We start from the raw sequence: 21,503 nt of genomic DNA on the forward strand, positions 1-21,503 counted from the left end.
AAATCGAATCAGAAATCAAGATTGCCAAAGACTGAACCTCCACCATGGTGGGAGATACCGTCAGGCCAGGGAAGCTCATTTAATTTTACTTAAGCAGAACGTAATAAACTGTGCATTTCTATTTCATCCCCGTTTCTATGTAATTATCTAGTTTCTATTTTTTTTTTTTTTTTTTTTTTTTTTTAATTTCATTCATTTCGAAGAAACCTTTTAAAGTATAATTCTGGAAGTAGCTGCATATTTTCCCCTCTGATTAGTTAAATGTGAAGGCTCCGTGATTGAGGTGTCCTTTCATGATCAGAGAAAGTGCAATTCAATCATACACCCAGCATCTAGCATTGAAATCGAATCAGAAATCAAGATTGCCAAAGACTGAACCTCCACCATTTCGATGGGAGGCAATTATCCATACATAGAAATCGATGGTATAATTTGGGTAAAAATTGCATTTCCAAATTACTTTTTTCAGTGAAATTATACTAAAGAAAAAGCAAGTTTTTCAAGAAAAAAAAATGTTTTACTTTTGAAAAAAAGAAGTTTACTTTTTTGATGAAAAATAAAACAACCTGTGACGTATCATTTTCGAGAAAAATATTAAGGAAGTTATTTGCGATTGTGTTTTTGAAATATGTTTTGAAGGTGCATTGAACTATTTTGTCTAGCTAATGCAGTAGTTTTATTATGTTTATTTATTTTTCCTAATTATTCTGTTTTTTCTAATTATATATATTTTTTAAAAAAAATTTTGCACTATTGCAGAATTCAAGAAGATGAAATGTTATGAGAATGTGTTATGAAAATGTTATGAAAATGTTATGAGATTTATTGCAAGAACAACAAAAACTACGGAGATCGCTGTTTATTTTTAAAATTTTCATTATTGGGGAATTTTGTTTAAAAAATATTTTAGAAAGGATAAACACATTTCAAGCAGTTTAACAGTACAATATTTAATACATTAAAAAGCTTTTCTTCTTTGTAATGAAAGTAGATTCTGCTTTAACAACAACTTTCTTGAATAAATAAACAAAGAGCCAATGCAACACAGAAAAACATTTTCATCTGCAAGGGAAGAAGAAATGATGAACATTAATATTTTATTTTAATAAAATTGTGAAATTGCGAGAAAAAGAACAACAAAAGAAAACTGAAAATATAAACAGTAAAAAATTATTTATTTATGGCAGTAAAAAATAATGGAAAAAAATTAATGAATAAAGTAAATAAATGATAAATAAACAGAAAAGAAAAGCCTTATCTAATGAATAGTAAAAAATTAAAGAACGAAATACAATACACGATTGCACAAAGTTTAAATTTTGTTCAGTTAATTTATAAGTGTTGAAATTATTTATTTATTCATAACGTGAAACGCATGCAAAATACATTTACATTAATACCGAATTATGTGAGATAATTATAACGGAATCAATTTGTAAACGTTATTTTTTCCATCTACCCGTGGATTTTATTCGAAAACCGAGTGAGTAGAACGGTTTTTGTCGCATTTTGAGGATAACTAAGTATTGATAAGCCCATCACCGGGAAAAATTGATGCTCTCCGAGAGTTATTACACAACGAAGGTGGGCTGAGCAAGAGGAAAATGGTTCCTGTCCATGCATAGACAAAAGGAAGAAAGAAAAGTATTGTGAAAAAAAGGCGTTGATACTAATGTGAAAACATCGATAGGGGAAGAAATTAGAAAAAAGGAATAAAAGAGAAAGAAAAGAAAAAAGTTTTTGTAACGGAATAATCTGATTTTTAAATTTTTTTTCAGCATCAAAAAGAGCACATTTTGTTGAATAAATTTTGTTTAAATAGTGGATGTAAATAAATACTAGTAATATTAGTGTATATTTTTAGTTTTGTGATTTTAATCTTATACTTGCACCTGAAAGTTCAAGCCTTGAAAATCATTTCTCTCAGAATGAGTTCTCATAGACATAGACCGCTTTTTGCCTTGATCTTTATTTAGTATTTATACTTAGTCCTTTTAAACAATATTATTTCAATAAATTTCGAACTTAAAATTTACAAAGCAGAAGAAAAACTTTTTTTATTTGAAAAAAAAAGAAAAAAGAAATAACTCGAGGAAAAAATTTGAACCTTTAAAAAAAATAGGAAAAGAAACTATAAAATCCCCTTTATTTAAAATCGTTGTCTTCTGTCAGACTCTAGCTTTTAAGAAGAATTACTTTGTGATGGTTATAGTAAAAAACAAGAAAAAAACAAAAACTACAGTAAAATCAATAGTTTGCAACAAAACATTAAAATAGCACGTTTGTGAGATTTTAACTTAATATATATGTAATTATTTACGTTGGATTTTGTCGTTAATAAGTTTAATCTACGTTGAATTGTGTAATACAATACTTTAGCCTTATTATTTTATAATTGGGGTACTGAAACCTATTTTCTCGAGTCTCCTCAATTTCAATCACGCCGGTTTTCATAACTAGGGTGAAAGTTTGTTAAATTTAAATATCTATTTTATTCCTTTATTTTTTTTACGAATAACTGTTATGAATTTTTTCTCGAAGAATCAGATATTCACATTGGGAAATTCCTATGAAATAGAATATATTTATACCAATGTTTCCACGCACCCGTCGGGGGGCGTTGCACAACAAATCGAAGAACGTAAACGTCCCGCCGGCTCACAAACCCATCTCCGAGACCAAACGGTGTTTCGAACGATTTGGCGGACGAAGCAGTCCATGGAATCTGCCTTTATGATTGAAGGAGCGGTGCGCGTAAAATCAGCGGTCCATAGCGAAGTCTGAAGCCGCTCTTGACACTTTCTACGCGGCGGTGTCGGCTGTTGACCTTCAAAAAGTAATAAACAAAAGCGCAACTTTCTTCAAGTCACGTGACTCTCTCTCACTCTCAAGTTCAGGGTTTTTCAGGTCCTGTTTTTCATCTTCAGCGGAAGAAGCAGCAGTGTAACTTTCTTTCCTTGAGGAAGGAAGTAAATGCGGCAGCTTTCATGGGCGAAAGTTATAGCTCACGTGTTTACAGTTAACTTGGGAAAAGAAGTTTGATTCCAAGCGATTGTTTTCAATTTTGCAAACGATTTTTTGAATTTTAAAGTTAAAGTTTTTAATTTATGATTTCGCAGACGACTTTTTTATGATTTTTTTTCCCCTGTCCTGTAAGGAAAAGAACTGAATTATGAGATTGCGGACAGACGTAACAGTGACATGATATTTTGCGAGTTTATTTATTTTAACTATACTTTAAGCAAATAGTAAATGCTTCATGATCGTGTTGACATTTTAACCCAATACAAAAATGTTCTTATCCTGGTACTCTGATATTTGTTTGGGAATATTCCAACAATTACTATAGCAGTTACGGGTTGACGAAAAATGAGATTGTGTGACTAAATATTTAAGAAAAATCTAATATATTTATATTGAGCCATCATAATCATCATGTTTTTAATGAGAATGGAACTATACGCAAAAAATTTTTACTTATTTTGCTTGGGATTCTATTTTATATGTGTTTTTAACTTCTCAACTGTGGTTTGTCAAGAAAAAATGGGTAAGTAAAACTATTATATATTTACTATATATTATTTAAAACACCATGGAAAATACTATTTGGAAAATTCGTCATATTAGATTTTAAAAAAATTAAATCCATGTATTATTTTAAAAATAATTATTTAAAGAAAACTTATTAAAGTGTTATTTCGGAAATAATTATTTTGCCTTCAAGGAAATACTTTGTTTAAACTATTAATATAATAAATAGGAAAAAATCCTGATATAAAAAAATAACCGATTATTTGTTTTTTCTTATTGATAAAAAAATTTCAAATTCTACCTACTAAAAATATTCTAAAAATATTTTTGTTCTAACTCTTATAAGCTAATTTATGAACCATTGAAATAAAATTTAACTGTTCAATATTTCCATTTTTTCCAAAATTCTGTGGGAGAATTTTCTTTCAATTTTAGTGCAAAGTACATTTTTTGTCAAATATGAAATCCGGAAAGTTATCGCAGAAATGCCTTTTCTTTACAAAGTGATCATAGTTTATTTTTTATTTTTCTCTTAACACCTAGATGTAATTTTGGTTTAAAATAAAAAGGAGAAATCGTTAAACGATACTTTTCTTACAGCATCTTGCTTTTATTATATCATATATATATTATAAATATATCTGGTAAAAATCGAAGTATTGTGCAAATGATTAACACAAAATATTTACAAAAACTGCGTATTTTTTCGAATAAATTTAAATTAAATAAAATTATGTATCCCATTTTTTCATGCATAAAAAAATATACAAATTTTTAAAAAAAGAGTTCTTGGCTTCAATGTAACTACAGCAAAGTGTACAAATGTATTTTTTTCCACTTATTTACATTCTGAAATTTGAAAAACATTTTAATAAAAATCATCTTTTCCATATGACTTAATTAATGCTGCAATTTTTACAATTACTTAAATTAGAGTAATATTTAATTGAAAAAATAAATCAATCAATAAAGATCAGATCTGCATTTTTAATTTTGGCGAATTTTCTTGAATAACTCTTACATGAATTCTTTAAAAATCAGAATAACTCTACACAATAACACATGTTCTGCTAAACTTAATAACGATTTCACACCTTATTTATTAATAATGAAAATGCAATTTTTTTACACTATAGTTGGTAAGAGAGAAATATCTCTAACTGTTTTAATGCGGGGATGTGTTTATAAGTAAATAAATATTTTTTTGCTATTTTAAAATAAATAAAGTGTTTTTCTGAAACAACACTCGTAAATGGTATGGTTGATGGTATAAAACTCAGCTGTATAAATATTTCCTAACGACAGGTTCGATAATGTCTTCAATTTCTATTCAAATTTTTATCATAGCAGCTCATTTAAATAAATAATTTGATTTTTCTACCACATTAATATTTGCCAACATTCAAAGATTTAATTTTTTTTTTCTTTTTTAAAGTCTAATGTCTTAACACCAATAGACCCGTATCATAATCATTTCATTTCACCCAACTGCCACAGTTATATTTATTATAAATACAATATTTGTTCATGTATTTGAAAATGGAGTTATTGTATAATTGTTCTTAATGAACTCTCAGTTATTTTAAGTTATAATAAAAATTATATAATATTGTAATGAATAATGATATTATTTATAATTAATTATATCAACAATGATATGTTTCTTTTTTTTTGGTTAAAAACAGGAAATGTTTTAGTCATGGTATCTCTGATTAAATGCTGTTAATTTCACCTATCTGCTCCTTTAAACTAATGATATGTATTCTGAAATTTGCGTTAAACCTTCTGCATTTTAGGATCAAAAAGTATTTTCGCAAAGGCACTTTTCTTAACATGAGCAGTTTTTTTTAAAAGAAATATTAATCATAATAAAATTATTAGCATGAAGTCACAGAATGGAAATGTGAATGGTTTTATTTTAAATTATTCTTTGCCTAAATTAAGATCTTTGTTTGGACCTAAGCATATAATTGAAGATTTAAGCCTTGATTCAACAAATGACACCATTGCACCCTTGTTTATATAAATTTTATTGTGTTATTATCAATTTTAATGTGTATTGTGAAAATGTTTAAAAAAATGCTGTATTTAAAAGCAGCTATGCATTGAAAAGCGAAGACTATTTAAATATGAAAAAAAAGTCTCACGAAATCTAACGAAACGTTATTGGGGTACTAGAACAAGGTGCTTTATTTTGTGTAGGATATAACTTGAAGGTTTTCTTAATAATTTCAACTTCATTGTGACGTCTGATGTTCACTTGGTGTGAAATTTTTTATAATTATTTGTCAAATATATGTATATCACAATAAAGACATAAAGGATAAAAAGAGAAATTTAAGAACACTAATTAGCTTTATTTACTGCGCATAGGCTGCAAGTATATAGAACTCATGAAATAAGTTAAAGACATAGAGATAACATGGACAAAATTAAAGATTAATGAAAAGAAAAGAAGAAAAAATATTGTAAAAATAAAATATTTAAAAAAATAACTTACAAAAATAATATTAAAAAGTCGGAACACTGAAAACATATAATCTTTTCATCAGCTCTTTTGCGGATATAATCGTGTGAGATGATGATGAGATTATATCTTTTCAGTTTTTTGTTTTCTGGCTTTTTAGTATTATTTTTTTTAATTCTTTTTTTTTTTAATATTTTATTTTTAGAATTTTTCTTTGTCTCTTTTTATTCATTAATCCTTCATATGTATATATATAATATCCTAAATGTTGCGTCAAACTTCTAGGGGAAGTAGAGAGCATCGTAAGGATTAAGAATTCCGGAAATGTCACCTTACGCTGTTAGGGGCTCTTTGCTATTATGGAAATATTGTTCATGTGCCTTGGAACTTGCACTTTTATTTTTATAAAATATTTTATTTCATGTTAATTATACGCTACTCTTAATTATTATCAAAAGTTCCATTAAAATAGACTCAGAAATGCTGTTGTGTCATAATTTAATGATTAGGCGAAATGGTTCAGTTAGTCACCAAATCATTAATTTGCGATAAAACAGCAAATAGTGTACCTATTTGAAAGCAGTTTATGGCAACAATTAATATAAAACAAAAACTTTAGAAAAATAAAAGTTCCTGACATTGGAAGAGACCCCCGATGTAGCAGTTCAGAGGAAAGCGCCCTTAGCGGCATATGATTACATTTCCGGTAATCATTTCTTAGGTATTTCTTAATCTTTATTATGTGTCTACCCTACTTCTTCTAGAAGTTTGTATCGACATTTCTGGGAGACCCTGTAGATAAACTTTTCTCACTAAAATATCGATTCTGTCCCGCGCTGAAGTGTATCAAACATGCTCATTTCTCTTACGTATTTATAATTTTTCTTAATAATTTTAAGGGCTTTTATTTATCAAAATTCTTTAAATTAACATTATTTGATAAATAAAAGGAATGTAAATGTTTTCATTGTATTAATTGACCAAATCTTTTGTTAACTTTAACTAACAATAAATTTTCCTTTCAAGCCTTCCCCTTTTTATTAAAAATTAGAAATAAAAAAAGCATTAAAATTATGTTGAATTATTTCAGATATTTGTAAAATGTTATTTTTGAATCAAATGTTGTATCAAAGTTTAACAAACTTTGATTCAACATTCGATTACAAACTTTAAATAGGACACAAACTTTAAATACTTAGATAAACAAATTTTACGCAATACTTAAGGTATGTTCTAATTTAAATGCGTTGCCTTTTAAAAACTCCAATTGTACTAAAAAAAATTAATAATTACATTCAAAGCAGCAAGCCATTAAAAAAATTCTCTTAATTATTCTTAGACGATTCGTAAAAATTACAAAACCAAAATTGTTTTCTGTCTTTGAACGCTTTTATGCATTTAGCTTAATATTAATGGCTTAACCAGTGACTTTTTTACCTTTATTTTTCTCTTTCTAAATGCAAGTTTGCGTAAATTAATAATTAAACATTAGCGTTGGCTGCAATACGCGTTTTCGTAAATTGAAGAAGTTAATTGTATATTTAATTAACTTTTTTTTACATGCATGCCGTAAAATAAGTGTATAGGAATGATGATTCATAAATTAGAATGGCTTAAATAGAAATGTGACAAAAATATTTTTTAGGACCAAAAAAATTTTTTGAACCAAGTTAAAAAAACATTTGCTGTAATATTCTACATTATTATTTTTTTAATTGAATATTCTTAATTCGTGGCATTTCTGTAAGCCAGAAACTTAAATTTTGGATGTTTCTATTTGGGACATATTGTTTAAGATTGTTTTAATAAGAACTTAAAGGATTTTGTCAAATGAAATATTTTAATTTAATGTACTAAGTTTTTATAGCCGACCGGACTGTGTAGTGGTCAGAGAACTGACCTCACTCCAGAAAGGCAGTGGGTTTAAATCCCGGACAAGGCATGGATGGTTTTTCATTCTCTGTACTATCTACCCTTACTGTACCAACAAATCTGCCCTACTGATACCTTAAAAACGAGAGTCAATTGGGTGGGCATTGGAAAAAAATGTTTTTATACGATTTTTAACTGAGAAATAAAGTAGTGTTAAAACTACCAATTTCTATTAAATTTTACAGTGTTTCTGGCTATATTGAAACACCAAAAAGCTCGGTAATTTTTACCAAGGCGTTTTGGTAATGGTTTTTGTAAAATTAACAATGAAGTATGGTTTCATAATGAGTGATAAAATATGGTAAATGTGATCAAATTTGATAATTTTATCATGATACCTTAGAGCATGTGATAAAATCCATTTATTCGGTTAAAATTAATGTTCATTTTTTTTTATTAAATGTGTGGCAATAAGAACTGTGTTTTGAAAACCAGAATATCCGGTTTGTTATCATATGATGTCCGGTTTGTATTCATATAATATCCGAATGTTATCATATGAACGGAAAAATTACCAAATGAGTATCGTAAATTTCGGTTTTAATAATCAAAAATGCCATTGCAATTCAGTAGGGTAATTTTACAGGAATATTTTTCTCCTCAGTGAATAACTATTTTCACTGAAACTAGAATTTTTCATTAAGTTTTATACAAGGCTCACTTCTAATACAACAAAAATATTAATTTTTACTTAGTTTTTAAGTTTCTTTCCCTTCTTTAGTTCCTTTCATTCAAGAAAAAAAAAAAAAAAAAAAAGAAAAGAAAATCAAGTGGTAACGATTTAACGGGGGAAAAAGAAAACAACGAGGCTTAAAATTTTCCAAATTTTTTCTATTCTCTTTATGTGTTATCATTTATATTTTATTTTGGCTATACCAATGCATTAAAGTTTTATCTGTAAAATTATTCTTAAGACATGAAATGTTTTATGCAAGAGACATTACCCCTATTTTTACTTGCTTTTCTCCTTAAATGAGGCTCTTAAAGGTCGAAATTTGTAAAGGGAAAAATCTCTTTTCTAAACGAAATTCAAATTGGCCCTTACTTTTATAGTACTATATACTATTTTTTTTTCAAAATTTAAAAATTTTTTATATTTGAGTTTAGTAAAATTGCTGCAAGAAACAACCATGAGAAAAATCAGACTAGAACTCGTAAACGTATTCGAAAACCAGAAAAACTAATTCCATAAATTAATGAATTAAACTGGATTTGGAATCTATATTCTAAAACAGGGTTTTTCTCAACCTTTTCAAACCTAAAAACGTATTTTAGAATACCGGTAGGACAGCCGGTATCATATATTTTTAAGGGTGAGTTATTTAATGGAATATGTATTTGTACTACACTTTCTATTTTATTAAGAACTGGAAAGTTTTATATTGATCACAGAACACAAGTGCCCGCGTAATGCGATTAGCAGGTGTTCCGAATTTCGCATGGGAAGATATATTTGTAGGCATAAATACGTTAAACAATCTAAATTTAAACAAATTATTTAATTACAAAACTTGAGATTACGCTATGTTTGATAAGTTGTCAATTTTTCATATTTTTCTTGAACCACCCATACCGTATTTTTCCTTTTTCAAAAACAGCTCAGTTAACCCAAATATTAATTTTCTTTTTGAAATGCACTGAAGCTATAAAAACCAACATTTCTGTTTCGTGTTTTTAAGTTTTAACCAGTTTTTTATTAGCAACTTTTGTTTTTCTAATTTGTTTGTCAATTTGAGAAATTGCTAATAGGCGCCAAAAAAAGTAACCGAGTAAGGCAAGTAACAAATTTCTACCATATCCAATAGTAATTTATGTATATTAATATTTTTTAATTCAAAAAAATCGTGATAAAAGAAATAATAAAGTGAGCTTTTACAGTTTTCAGTAGCTAAGATGAGAACTTCGCCATTTTTTTTCTTAATTTGAAATAGCTTTCAAATTTCGGACAATAAGTTATTTATTCTATCATTACTATATGAAATAAGAAGATTTGTACTATTTTGTATTAAATTTAGTAAAATGCATGAAAATAATTACTTTCACAAATTTTAATTCATAATAAATACTTTCTAAAATTTCCGAGGATTTGAACTCCGTAGGATGACATCCTAGTTTTTATACTATTGTCCCTTTGATACTAGTGTCCTTTCACTGCACTCTTACATATAAACAAAGAAACTCTTAAATTACTTTTGGGTGATTGCCTTTTCAGATCCTTAACCCAACACACAACATTAATGCTGTTTTTCATAACTTAATTTATCAGAAAACTATTAACCAGTTTACGTCTTGGGCAAGTTGTTTACATCGAATCTCTTCCACAAAATCCCCTCCTGAAACATAAACATAGATCATAAATAATTCATTTTTTACATCTCTGCGACAAGGATAGTTTTGTCATGCCTTCTTCGTTATTGCCTGGATACGGTCCCTTTTATAACACCTGTTATTATGTTGTCATCAAGAAATCGATAATAACACTCCTAGATCCATAATTAGTGGATAAATCCCTGCACTCATTACCGACCACAAGTGAACCCGCCTATTTTGATTGTTATCTGTAAATGCATTTCGTGGATTCCAACAATAGCAACGATCAATCATCTGAAATTATGTTTTGATTGGTTGTAAAACTCATTAGATATTTACTGATTTAGACCTGTGTAATAGGGCGTATCGAAAAAATCGAAATTTCTTAGATCTTTTTGCGGTAGTGCGGAAAAGATGTGAATTCCTATTATTAAAAAATTAGCGGAATCTTAAAACTCTGGGTTGATATCTTCTGTTGCCTCAGTGGGCCTAAAGTTCCAAAAATTGGACTCAAAATGATTAAAATACAAAAATTAATACATAACCACAGATTTCGCTGATCGGTTTAAGGTAACACTTAAAAGTTACAATATTGTAAAAACAACAACTATAAAAAATTTTAGAATTACAGAATAATATCTTCTGCCGCCTCATCGCATCTAATTTTGGAAATTTCGACGCATTTTGGTACTTTTCTGTATAACTGTTTACTGCTTGCACAATGCACAATCGAGACAGACTGGATTTGGCGCTCTGCCAAAAAAATAGAACAACCTTATTTTGATCCTAAGAACCAAATCGGAGATCTGACGAATGTTGAGAACTTTAAAACGGAGGCAAAAAAACTATTTGACATATCTGCCTGTAAATGCGCGATTTTTAAGGAGTGTGTCTGTCCGAAAGAAAGCAAAGCTCCTGGAAATGAGCAGGTGTTCCTCATTGACCAACGAACGGAAAGAAAACTGTTTATTGGAAACGTTGATGTTCCAGAATCAAAACGACACCAGAAACTTCAAACGCGAAAGGAACATGATACAATCTGCAAAACACGCGTCTCTTGCTTCTGTGTCAAGCTATTCAGTACAAAATGGAAAGAAAAATGAAATAGAATATGCGATGGAGATAGCGGCGGAGGAAGACAAGGTGGGCACCAAACACGCGTCTTACACTGTGTCGTTTCAGCAGCCCATAAGGAGTAATCAAATGCGTTTTAAACTGGATAACACAGTTCTTGTCAGTCAAAGATCAAAGATATGGTGTATCCAACAGAGCCACGGCTGCTATTGCATCGAGTGTTATAAAAGATTTGGGTTTAATATCGGAATCAGATACCAGCCTCGTTACAGACAAAAATAAAATATGGAGGGAAAAATCGAGAATTTACAAAGAAATGTCTCAAAATCAATTGAAAATCGTTCCACTATATATGGCTTTTACTTTAATGGACGGCAGGACAAAACTTTAACATCAGAAACACGAGGGCAAGCAGTTCCAAAGAACAATTGTAGAAGCTCATTACTGTATTCTATCGGAGCCTGATTCTACATACATGGGACATGTTACGCCCGTAAGTGGATCTAGTCTTCATATATCTAATAGCATTTACGAATATATAACAGGTGATTTATTGGATGATTTTCGTAACCTTTGTGTTCTCGGGTGTGACGGCACTGTAGTGAACACAGGAGTGTTTAATGGTGTAATTCGCAGGCTTGAATTGAAACTTCAGAGACCAGTACAATGGATTATCTGCTTACTTCATTTCAATGAGTTGCCATTACGACACCTATTTGAGTCCATTGCAGCAAGTCATCTGGACCCACATCTTATACCGGAGACATTGGACGGAACCTCAAAGGATGCGAAAAGCTTTCAATTGTTGCTTTTTATAGCGAGATGCCAGATATTGATCCCACCACTCTCAGTTCAGATCAGAAATACTTATTAAACATTTTCACCGCCATTAGTTCTGGCGTTTGTTGTTCAGATCTAGCTAACCGGGAACCAGGAACATTGAATTTGGCTCGCTGGCTAACAACTGCTAATCGAATACTGAGGTTATATATATCTACATTAGACCCATCAAACGAGTTACTAACTTTATTTGTATTCATTCTAAGAGTCTACGCGCCCTCATGGTTCCGAATAAAGATTCATCCGTCCATAAAAGATGGTACTAGACACCTGTGGCATTTCATCAATTCCTCTCGATACTTGCCTAAAAAATATCGTGACGTAATCGAACCAATTATTTCTCGCAACGCTTGCTTTGCAGCTCCAGAAAACATGCTTTTGGCCATGTTAACGGAAGAGAGGTGCCCTATTAGGACCCTTGCAACTCGGCGGATTATTAAGGCAAGGGGAGTTAGCTTGGAAGGAAATGGTGTTCGCAGATTCGTTATTCCTGCTTTTAACTTTGAAGCAGCAGGCTATGTAGATCTCATTGACTGACAAGCTTGTTATGTGACATTGCCTCCCGTTCTCAGAGAGATCAGTTTTCAAGAACTTCTGAAGATGATAAAGGACGGTATGCCAATGGACTGCTGGGACTTTATTAAATTTCCTTCACACGCACACAAGCAGTGGAGCGGATTATGAAACTAGTTACTGCAGCTTCGGGAAAAATAGTTGGGCCACTGAATAGGGATAGATTTATTAGAGTGGCACTAGAATCCAGAAAACATATGTCAAAATTTGAGACAAAAAATTAATACAAACAGTAATGGTTTTGTCATTTGTATGCTTAAGAGGTAAAATAAAGTCTCTCTTCCCATTAAAATGAGGTAAGTGTGAAGTTTATTTACTTAAAATTTTGCCTTCATTTTCCAAAATTTTGTGGCGATGAGGCGGCAGAAGATATTAAAATATAATTCTAAGATTTTTTATGGTTGTATTTGTTATGGAATAGCAACTTGTAAACACTACCCAAAACCGATAAGCGAAATAAGGGTTTGCTTATTATTATTTTTTATTTTAATGATTTTTAGTCCAATTTTCGAAACTTTCGGCCCACTGAGGCGACAGAAGATATTGACCCAGAGTTTTGATATTCCGCACAATTTTTAATGATGGGTGTTCACATCTTTTCCGCACTACCGCAAAAAGATCTAAGAAATTTCGATTTTTTCGATACGCCCTACTGTGTAAGGTGAAGAGTGATGGATACTTTATTAGTCTGTTAAAAGTAAAATAATTTACTGTATACAAATCATTTATTATTTCGTCAAGAAGACTTAATAGCCTAGGTGATTCTAAGGGGAAGGGTTAATGTGGTTTGTTCAGAGAATATTTTTAAGAAAAGTCCAATCTCCTCCTTATTTTTAAAATAGATGTATGGTAATTTTGTCACGCATTTGATATGTTATTGAAGGATTTTAACTAGATATAAATTAATGTAGTTTAAGCTAAATTGGCGGTAGGATTAATATATATTAGTTATTGTCCCTGAATGGAAATATACTTATAAAGCGTACCATCGAAAAATTGTACACTTGAGCTGATGTTTACTTAATTATTATATGCTGTTTACCGACAAAGTTTAAAATTTAATTACTTCATACTTTTAATTACCATAGTTTAATTGATTTATTTGTATTTGCTTAAAATATTTCAAGTACAATAAATAGGTAGGTACTCTTTGTCAATCACGAGAGGAAATTTCTGCTAGATTGCTGTCAGCGAAGACGAGGGCTCATCTTGTGATTGCAAGGCAGTAGTCTTTTTTTTTTCTTCTTTTTTTTTCTTGAAAAGGAACATCATACATTTTTAGTACCCATCATGTACTATTTAAATAATAATAGTACTTTTTGATTTTATAACCGTCGTTGAACAGCCCACAAAATTTTTTGGATTTGTGGCTAATAATGTTCAACTACGGAGCCTTCTAATTTTGAACCTTATCCAGAACACAGGAGAACTTCTATATCAAGTATTAGGAGAAATTTGCCTTCGTGGAGGACTTTTTTGATAGAACTAACCTACATTTGCGTTGCAGGGAGAGGAATACCACGAAAACCTCTCACGGTTAGTTTGACGATAAAGGGACTCAAACCCATGATCCGTCTACCACGGAGAATATTTTACGTCAGCACTGTCGGTCACTTACGGTCGGTGCAAGCGCGATGTGGAATTCGTCTCGATCAATCATTGCTGGGAATCGAACCCAGTTCACCTCATTCGAAGGCGAACGCTCTGTTCCCTGAGCTATCACAATAATAGTAGTATTATGATTTATGTAATACATGATGGTTATTGTACCTGAATAGAATTATACTTATAAAACGTACTATCAAAACATATTGTATACGCTTCCGCTGAGCTTTACTTAATTATTGCATGCAGGTTACCGACAAAGTATGAAATTTAAATTATTTCATACTTTTAATTATCATAGTTTAATTGATTTAATTGTATTTATTGAAAGTAATTTATTCACAATAAATAGGTTGATACTCTCTGGCAATCACGAGATGAAATTTCTGTGAGGTTGCTGTGAGTGAAGATTCACAGCAAAAATTTCACAACCTCACAGCAGCCACATCTCGTGATTGTGAGACAGTAGGTTTGCTTTCTTTAAAAGGAAAGTCATACACTTTTAGTAACCATCACGTACTATATAAATAGAAATAATAATAATACTATTAACCGGTATAGATGAGTCAGTTATTTCCCTAAATTCCCAACACAGATATTTCTGTCATGTAATATTAGGGTGTATGCAATATATATTTCATGTGATTAATGGAGAATCTGTATTTGTTTGATTAATAAATATCTTTGTTGTTATTCAAAAGTATCTATTTATTTTTTTTAAAGATATTATTTCAAGAAAAGATATTTGCTCAAAAAGGCTTTAAATAATTTATTTACTAAATAAGATCTATTCAATCATTTTTATTAATTAAAAATAATTTTGTAAGCGGCAACAAAATTTTTTGCTTGGATAAATTAGTGAAAAATAAACTAAAACAAATAAAATGAAAACTCTCGAGTTTATATTAATTCAAAAAAATACATAAATAAAATGAAATAAAAAAGAAAGAAAAAACTCGAGCCCTGAAGCAAATCTTGCGTTGGCAGTGAAATGAATAATTTTCCCCTGATTTTTTTTTTTTTCATTCCTCCATCCATCCCAACGGATTCCAAAAGAATATTTTATAATTGAATACTCGTATGAAAATATCTTAAAACAATTTTTTTTTTGTTCATCCAGCTCTATCAAAAAATAATTTAACTTTTTTGATGTGAAATAATTTCAGCCATAAGAAAAGAAATTACTTTTTTTTATACCTTTTCATTTCTCTGAACTGTTATTCATGTTCGGAAAGATAACGTGTTATATCCAAGTTAAATTCCCCTTTCTCTAAATTTATTCGAAAGAAAAAGGCGTTTAGTATAGGGAAAAAAAACATATTTTAAAGTATAATGTCTATTTGCATTCACAACCACTGTTATTAAATGAATTGCAGGCATTTATTTATTTACATACATAAAAAAAAAAATTCCAAGTATTTTCCATTAAAAACACAAAATTTCGAGCAAAAATCTTTACCTTTTCTGTTAATAGTTTTTTTTTCATTTTTTAGAAGTTTAAACCATTGTAAACTGCAGTTTTTTATTTATTTAAAAATTGCTTGTTACTTTAAAAAGATATGGTAAAATGTTTATGATTAAAAAATAAGTACTCGAGTTATAAATTATATCAACTTCTCTCATATAGGAAGATTCGAGAGCATTTATCTTATATTTTTAAATTCGCACGTAGGACTATTTTATTTTATTGCATAGTTTTTTATAAACAATATTTTCTAGCTGTTTTAAAAACATTCTTTAAATTTAAAAAAAAATAAAAAATTTCGCCATTTGCAAAACAAAAGATAATTGCATGATCTTAAAACAACTAACCCAAATCCCAATAAAAATTTAGAAAAATTGTACTCTAATGCTTATATTTTAGAATTTTAACTTCTGTTTAGTGGTTAGGGGTAATATAAAAATGTAAATTATTAAAGAAAGAAGTTATTTGAAGTAAAAAGCTGATAAAAGTTATTTAAAGAAAAGATATTTTTTGAAGTTTTTTTTTTTTTTTTGCTTTTGAATATTCTTTGTCACCTGAGTTGTCAAGTTACAGCAAATAATGTTATTTTTTAACTGTTGGGAGTTTGTGAAGTGTATTTAATCTTTACAAATATATATATTTAAAGAATTACTATTTGTAATTTTGAAAATACTCATATTTTTAATATTTAATTTATTTAACTGCTGTAAAGCCCAGATAATTCCTTACAATAAAATAAAATGAAATTCACCAAATAAAGAAATGGCTTCTGTTCTGTTCATTATTTTTATAGGAAACTAAAAAGAAAACAATTTACTACTTTCCAAGTCTGAAAAAATTATGTTCATGGTCTAGGTACTACTCTATAAACGATACTTTATAAATATATTTTTCCCCTTCATAAGTAATTCAAAGAATAGTTTTCATTTTCCATAGAAAAGTAGTTAGGCTAAAGACGAGAGCTATACAACAGCTCAAATATAGTTTCAAATTCTAGCTCTGTTTCATGTTTAACACACTAAAATTTTGAATTTTTTTAATTTTCCTTTGGCGAAAGAGGACACCTTAAAAAAATTCGACACTGAATACAAATAGTCTAGTCTCAATTTCACAGTAGATTAATCTGTATAATGGTTTTATTGGTTTCTGGTTTATTGGTTAGCTTGATTTATGTCTGTTATGAATTATGGTTATACATGATAGCTAATTGTTATGGTTCTAATAGTTTCTAAGTCTGTAATGGTTTATTGTTATTTTTAATAATTGTCTTTCATGCCTAGAATGATTGTCTCTGCTTTAATATATTGCTTCAAAATTAGGACGTGATTTTCTTTGAATCAAATTCCAAATTATATTTGTTTTAATTTATATAAAAATCTGACGAATGAGATATATTTTCAATGTCAGTTACGCTTTCTAAAATACATGTTTGGTTACAAATCCCAAATAAATTTTTCTTAACCATAGATTTTTAAAAAAGAATTCTTATATAAATGTAATATTTTATTTTTAAATACGTACGCAAAACTGCCAACTTTTAATCCTTTCGAAGATGATTTTCCCCAGTGGTAGTAAAATAGAATTCAAATTACAATGTTGTGCTGAAACATAGCTGTATTTATAAAAACCTTATGCGGACTACTACAACAATATTGCATATTAATATGCTTCATTTTTATAAAAATAGTGGTGGTCAAAAAGATTTTAAACTAAGTTTATAAATGTAAGTAATATATAGAAAACATACATTTTACTACCACTTTAAATATGGAAATAAAATTTTACGCCAAATGCGTAAAAGTTGGCAGGTATGCGTACGGATACATTTAATGACGCTAAAAATCCTTAAATCATAATCTTAAGAGCCTGTACACTGACGTGGCTTCATGATGTACAGAGTGGGTGGACTCTGTTTGAGCTTAGTCAAAAGTAAATTGCTCTTTATTTTATAGCTTAAACGATTTCTTAGATAGTGATTTTCGAGCGCACAACCCGACAGCTAGTTTTTATTTATTTATTGCTGACAATTTCGGACTAATTCGACAAGTAACCAAAATTTTATGTATATATATATATATTATCTTTACCAGATTTTGGCGCAGGTTTAAGTTATTCGGCGATCTTACGCTTACTTCCGACTAACCGAAAAGTATCCATTCCTGTCTTAAAAAAAACATATTTTGCTTATGCTCTGTTATTCAATGAGAAAGTAATGAGCAACAAGGGAATTTCAATGCAATATTCTCTAGTAGCTCTAGTGCTTGAAATGAAAATCAAAAATTAAAAAAAAAAAAAAAAAAAAAAAAAAAAAAAAAAAAAAAAACCGAAACTCCTGCTCAAAACTTAATTTATTTCGTCAATAAACTAATATTTTTTTGTGCAAAACGGTTTTCGTTACAGACTTGCATAAACCTGCTTTAGTTTTATACAAGCTAGAATTAAAGATACGGAATCAGAATTATACACATTAGAATTAGAATTAAAAATACATTGCAAATGTTGTTAAGTTTTTATCCCAACTGACTACAAAATGCACATGTTTGTACCCATAGATTATGAACAACCAAAATTATTTTTTCTTGCTATGATAGCTGAAAAAAATTACGTTCTTTTTTTACCCTTTTTTCCACTAAAATGCCCGAAACAGAAGTGTCTCTTTCAATTTGCGCTGAAGTCTCTTTGTTGAAGATAACTCAGGCAGAAGTATATACACTGGTCTCATTCTTTATCTTAAACACTTCTGGATTTGGTAACTTTTTTTTTCGGATATCGCTCTACTCTCACCGTTCATGTGCATCCAGCAATAGCTTCGCAATTCCTCTCAGTTGCTTTTGATACCTTTTGAACAAATGTAATTCGAACTGTATGTGTGTGTGGCGAAACGTGGTGAACGGTGGAGTGTATCCGCCCGTAACGCTCGATTGTCCATAGCGGGAATAAATCTCATAATATCCTGTGATGATACCTGGTTTTATTTCCGGCAGATTTATAGTCAATTCTAGAAATATGTATAGATTATAAGCTATCTTTGACTAGTAGTATGAACAGTTTTTGTAATCTATAAATTTGGTAAGGAGAATTTTGTTTTAAAGAGAGACTTTTTTCTCACTATAACAGTCAGTAATAAATCTTGTAGCATCCTGCTGAAATCTGATTTTATATCCAGCAGATTTATAGTCAATTCTAGAGATATGTATAGATTAGAAGGTATCTTTGGCATATAGTATTAAGTTTTTTTTTTGTTATCTATAAATGGGGTCGGTATCCTAACACGATATCTTAACGGGGACATTTCTTAAAGCAAGACTTTTTTTTTTTACCACCATAGTAGGAATAAATTGAATTGATAAATGGCGTTATTTCCGGCAGATTTGCAGACAGTTCTAGAGATGTGTATAGATTATAAGGTTTTTTGCGATTTATAGAAAAATAGGTGACATATTTTAAAGTTAAACGTGGAAAAAAAAACAGATATGTAACTGATGACCGTTTATTTGACCACTTTTTTTTGTAAAATGTTTAGTAATAAAGATTATTTTTCCTTTATTATTTGTTTTTAATGTATTTACAATCAAACGCCCTCTTGCTGCTCGCTTTTAGCTTTCTGGCCCTACTTTGTACGGTGAAACTGTTTGCTTTTACGAGTTCTATTGACCTGTTGCAGTTATGACTATCAGTTTTGTCACACTCTAAAAACATAATTATTTTTCTTTTGAGAACTAACTCCTAACTTTACAAAATTTTTATACGAATAAAAACATGAATATTTATTCCACTAACATTAGTTAAGTGTTTCTTGTTTCAATCGCTTTTATCATTTTGAGTGGTAATCACTTGAGAAATAATGTTTATTTTTAAAAGTTAATAAATTATATAACCAAGTAATTAAACTATGTCATTTACTAAAATTTCTATGTCATTATTCAATTAAATAAAAATAAGTCCACTTACCTTACTTTTAATAATCATTTTCTTACCAACTTCCTCAAAATCGGGTACTTGCACTTCAAGAAGGTCACATATACTTACACATGTTGCCTATTACATCAGCTCCAGCTGATGGTTTATAAGCAAAATGGCGTGTTGAAGTGGAGTTAAATTTCTCCACATAGGTTAGAATGTTAATTAACGTGAAGTTAAGTAAATTAATGTGAAGTTAATAAAATACAGCGCCGTACTGCACAAGGAATTTGTTGAAATATAATTCTTTCTCGTCTACATCTTTTACTTAACTTAGATTTATTATTTGTTTTTGTATTCTATTGTAACCGTTTTTTTTTCCTTTTGTGTGTGTGGTGTACCTTGCAACTTCCATGCTTAACTAGTCTGTTTATATTCCGCGTGGCTTCATGCTTGTCTTTGTGTTAAGTAAGAAATATATAGTGCAAGAATTGAAATCTTTGTGTAAGAATATGGAATGGGTCACTTAAGAGAGTTGATACTTAACAGGGTTAGCTTACTCGAAATAGAATAGAAGAAACAGTTTCTAATGGAAACAAATGCCACTGTTCAACAACCAATCAGGATCGCGATACCTCCACTACGTCACTTGAAAGTATCTGATTGAAGACCTGCAAGTTACGTCCTCGTGGGAAAAGCATGATATTTTTTGATTCAGAGGCCAATCAAGTTCGACACACATGCGTGACGTCGCTTCCAGGCATCCAATTAAATCTGATTTAAATCACATGTTAAGCATAATCACTTCACTTCTTCTCGAATTGCAGGCACCCAATTGCCAAAAATAGAAATTTAAACCATGATTCTAGCTTTTTGTTACCTATTTATTTCAATAGTAGTTAACATTTCGATGTCTTAAAAAGGTTTCAACCTATCGTGGCACTTAAGTAAACATTTTCTTCACTTTATATAAAACCTTCATTCAAAAAAATCGATAGCATGAGTTACACAAGTAACTCGGCTTCATTTTTTTTCTCCTTCCTTTCTTAGCATTCTTTTCTCCTTTCATCTCAAAATCTCCTTTATTCAGAGGATTTCTGAAAACGGGAACCAGAGAAAGGAAAACAGGAATGGGAAATACCTGACAAGAATGTTAGATCCCTTTTTTCTCAGTAATCAGAGCTGACAGTGCTAAGACGGGAAACCAAAGGGAAGTTAAATCCCGCTGAGCTATCTAAAGAAGGAAAGCTTTTTTTTCCTTATTTCTTTTAGAACTTACTAAGTGCCATCTTGACATTCAAACCTGTATTATCCTAAAAGTTTCCTCAGACTGGAACTGATTCTATGTTGACCATAACTTTATTTTCTCGGTTTCTTTATACGAATAACAAATAAGTCTCCTTCGCTTGAAGAAGCTACATTTATCCAATTTAGAACTCTTTGAAATAATCTAATTAGAATAGTTGGAAATCTAATAAAATTAATGGCAATCCTTTATTTATGATAACTTGTTTCTTAAATTTAAAAAAAAATTTTGGAAAATCGCCATTAAGGTTATTTTTTATAGGGTTTTATTTTCTAAAATTTCCAATGAATTTTTAAACGGTGGTAATCAATTATTTTATAAATACTAGTTAGGGTAGCTGTGATTGGCTTGGTGCAATAAAGTGAATAACAACCATGTATTAAATGGTATAAATAAAATTTTCCTATTTATTTTGTCGAAATAAAATATTCATAATTTTTATGATGTAGTTTACACTTTCGCTTGTTTAAAATAAAGGAATTTATGAGTGAATTTAGCCT

The 21,503-nt window shown here is 29.7% G+C and overlaps 1 protein-coding gene across 1 annotated transcript in view; it reads left to right on the forward strand.

Annotated features, from left to right (window-relative positions):
* The first annotated feature begins 2,639 nt into the window (after positions 1 to 2,639).
* Positions 2,640 to 21,503, forward strand: part of LOC107444593 (uncharacterized) — a 209,408-nt gene continuing 190,544 nt past the window's right edge. Inside the window, exon 1 of the mRNA XM_021145380.4 lies at positions 2,640 to 3,547. Within this exon, the coding sequence (XP_021001039.2) occupies positions 3,436 to 3,547 (112 nt within the window). The 5' untranslated portion in view covers positions 2,640 to 3,435. The remainder of the gene's footprint in view (positions 3,548 to 21,503) is intronic.

Source organism: Parasteatoda tepidariorum, chromosome 6, assembly GCF_982258835.1.
Source record: "Parasteatoda tepidariorum strain Cologne lab strain chromosome 6, Ptep-v5.0, whole genome shotgun sequence".
In the NCBI taxonomy this organism is placed as follows: domain Eukaryota; kingdom Metazoa; phylum Arthropoda; class Arachnida; order Araneae; family Theridiidae; genus Parasteatoda; species Parasteatoda tepidariorum.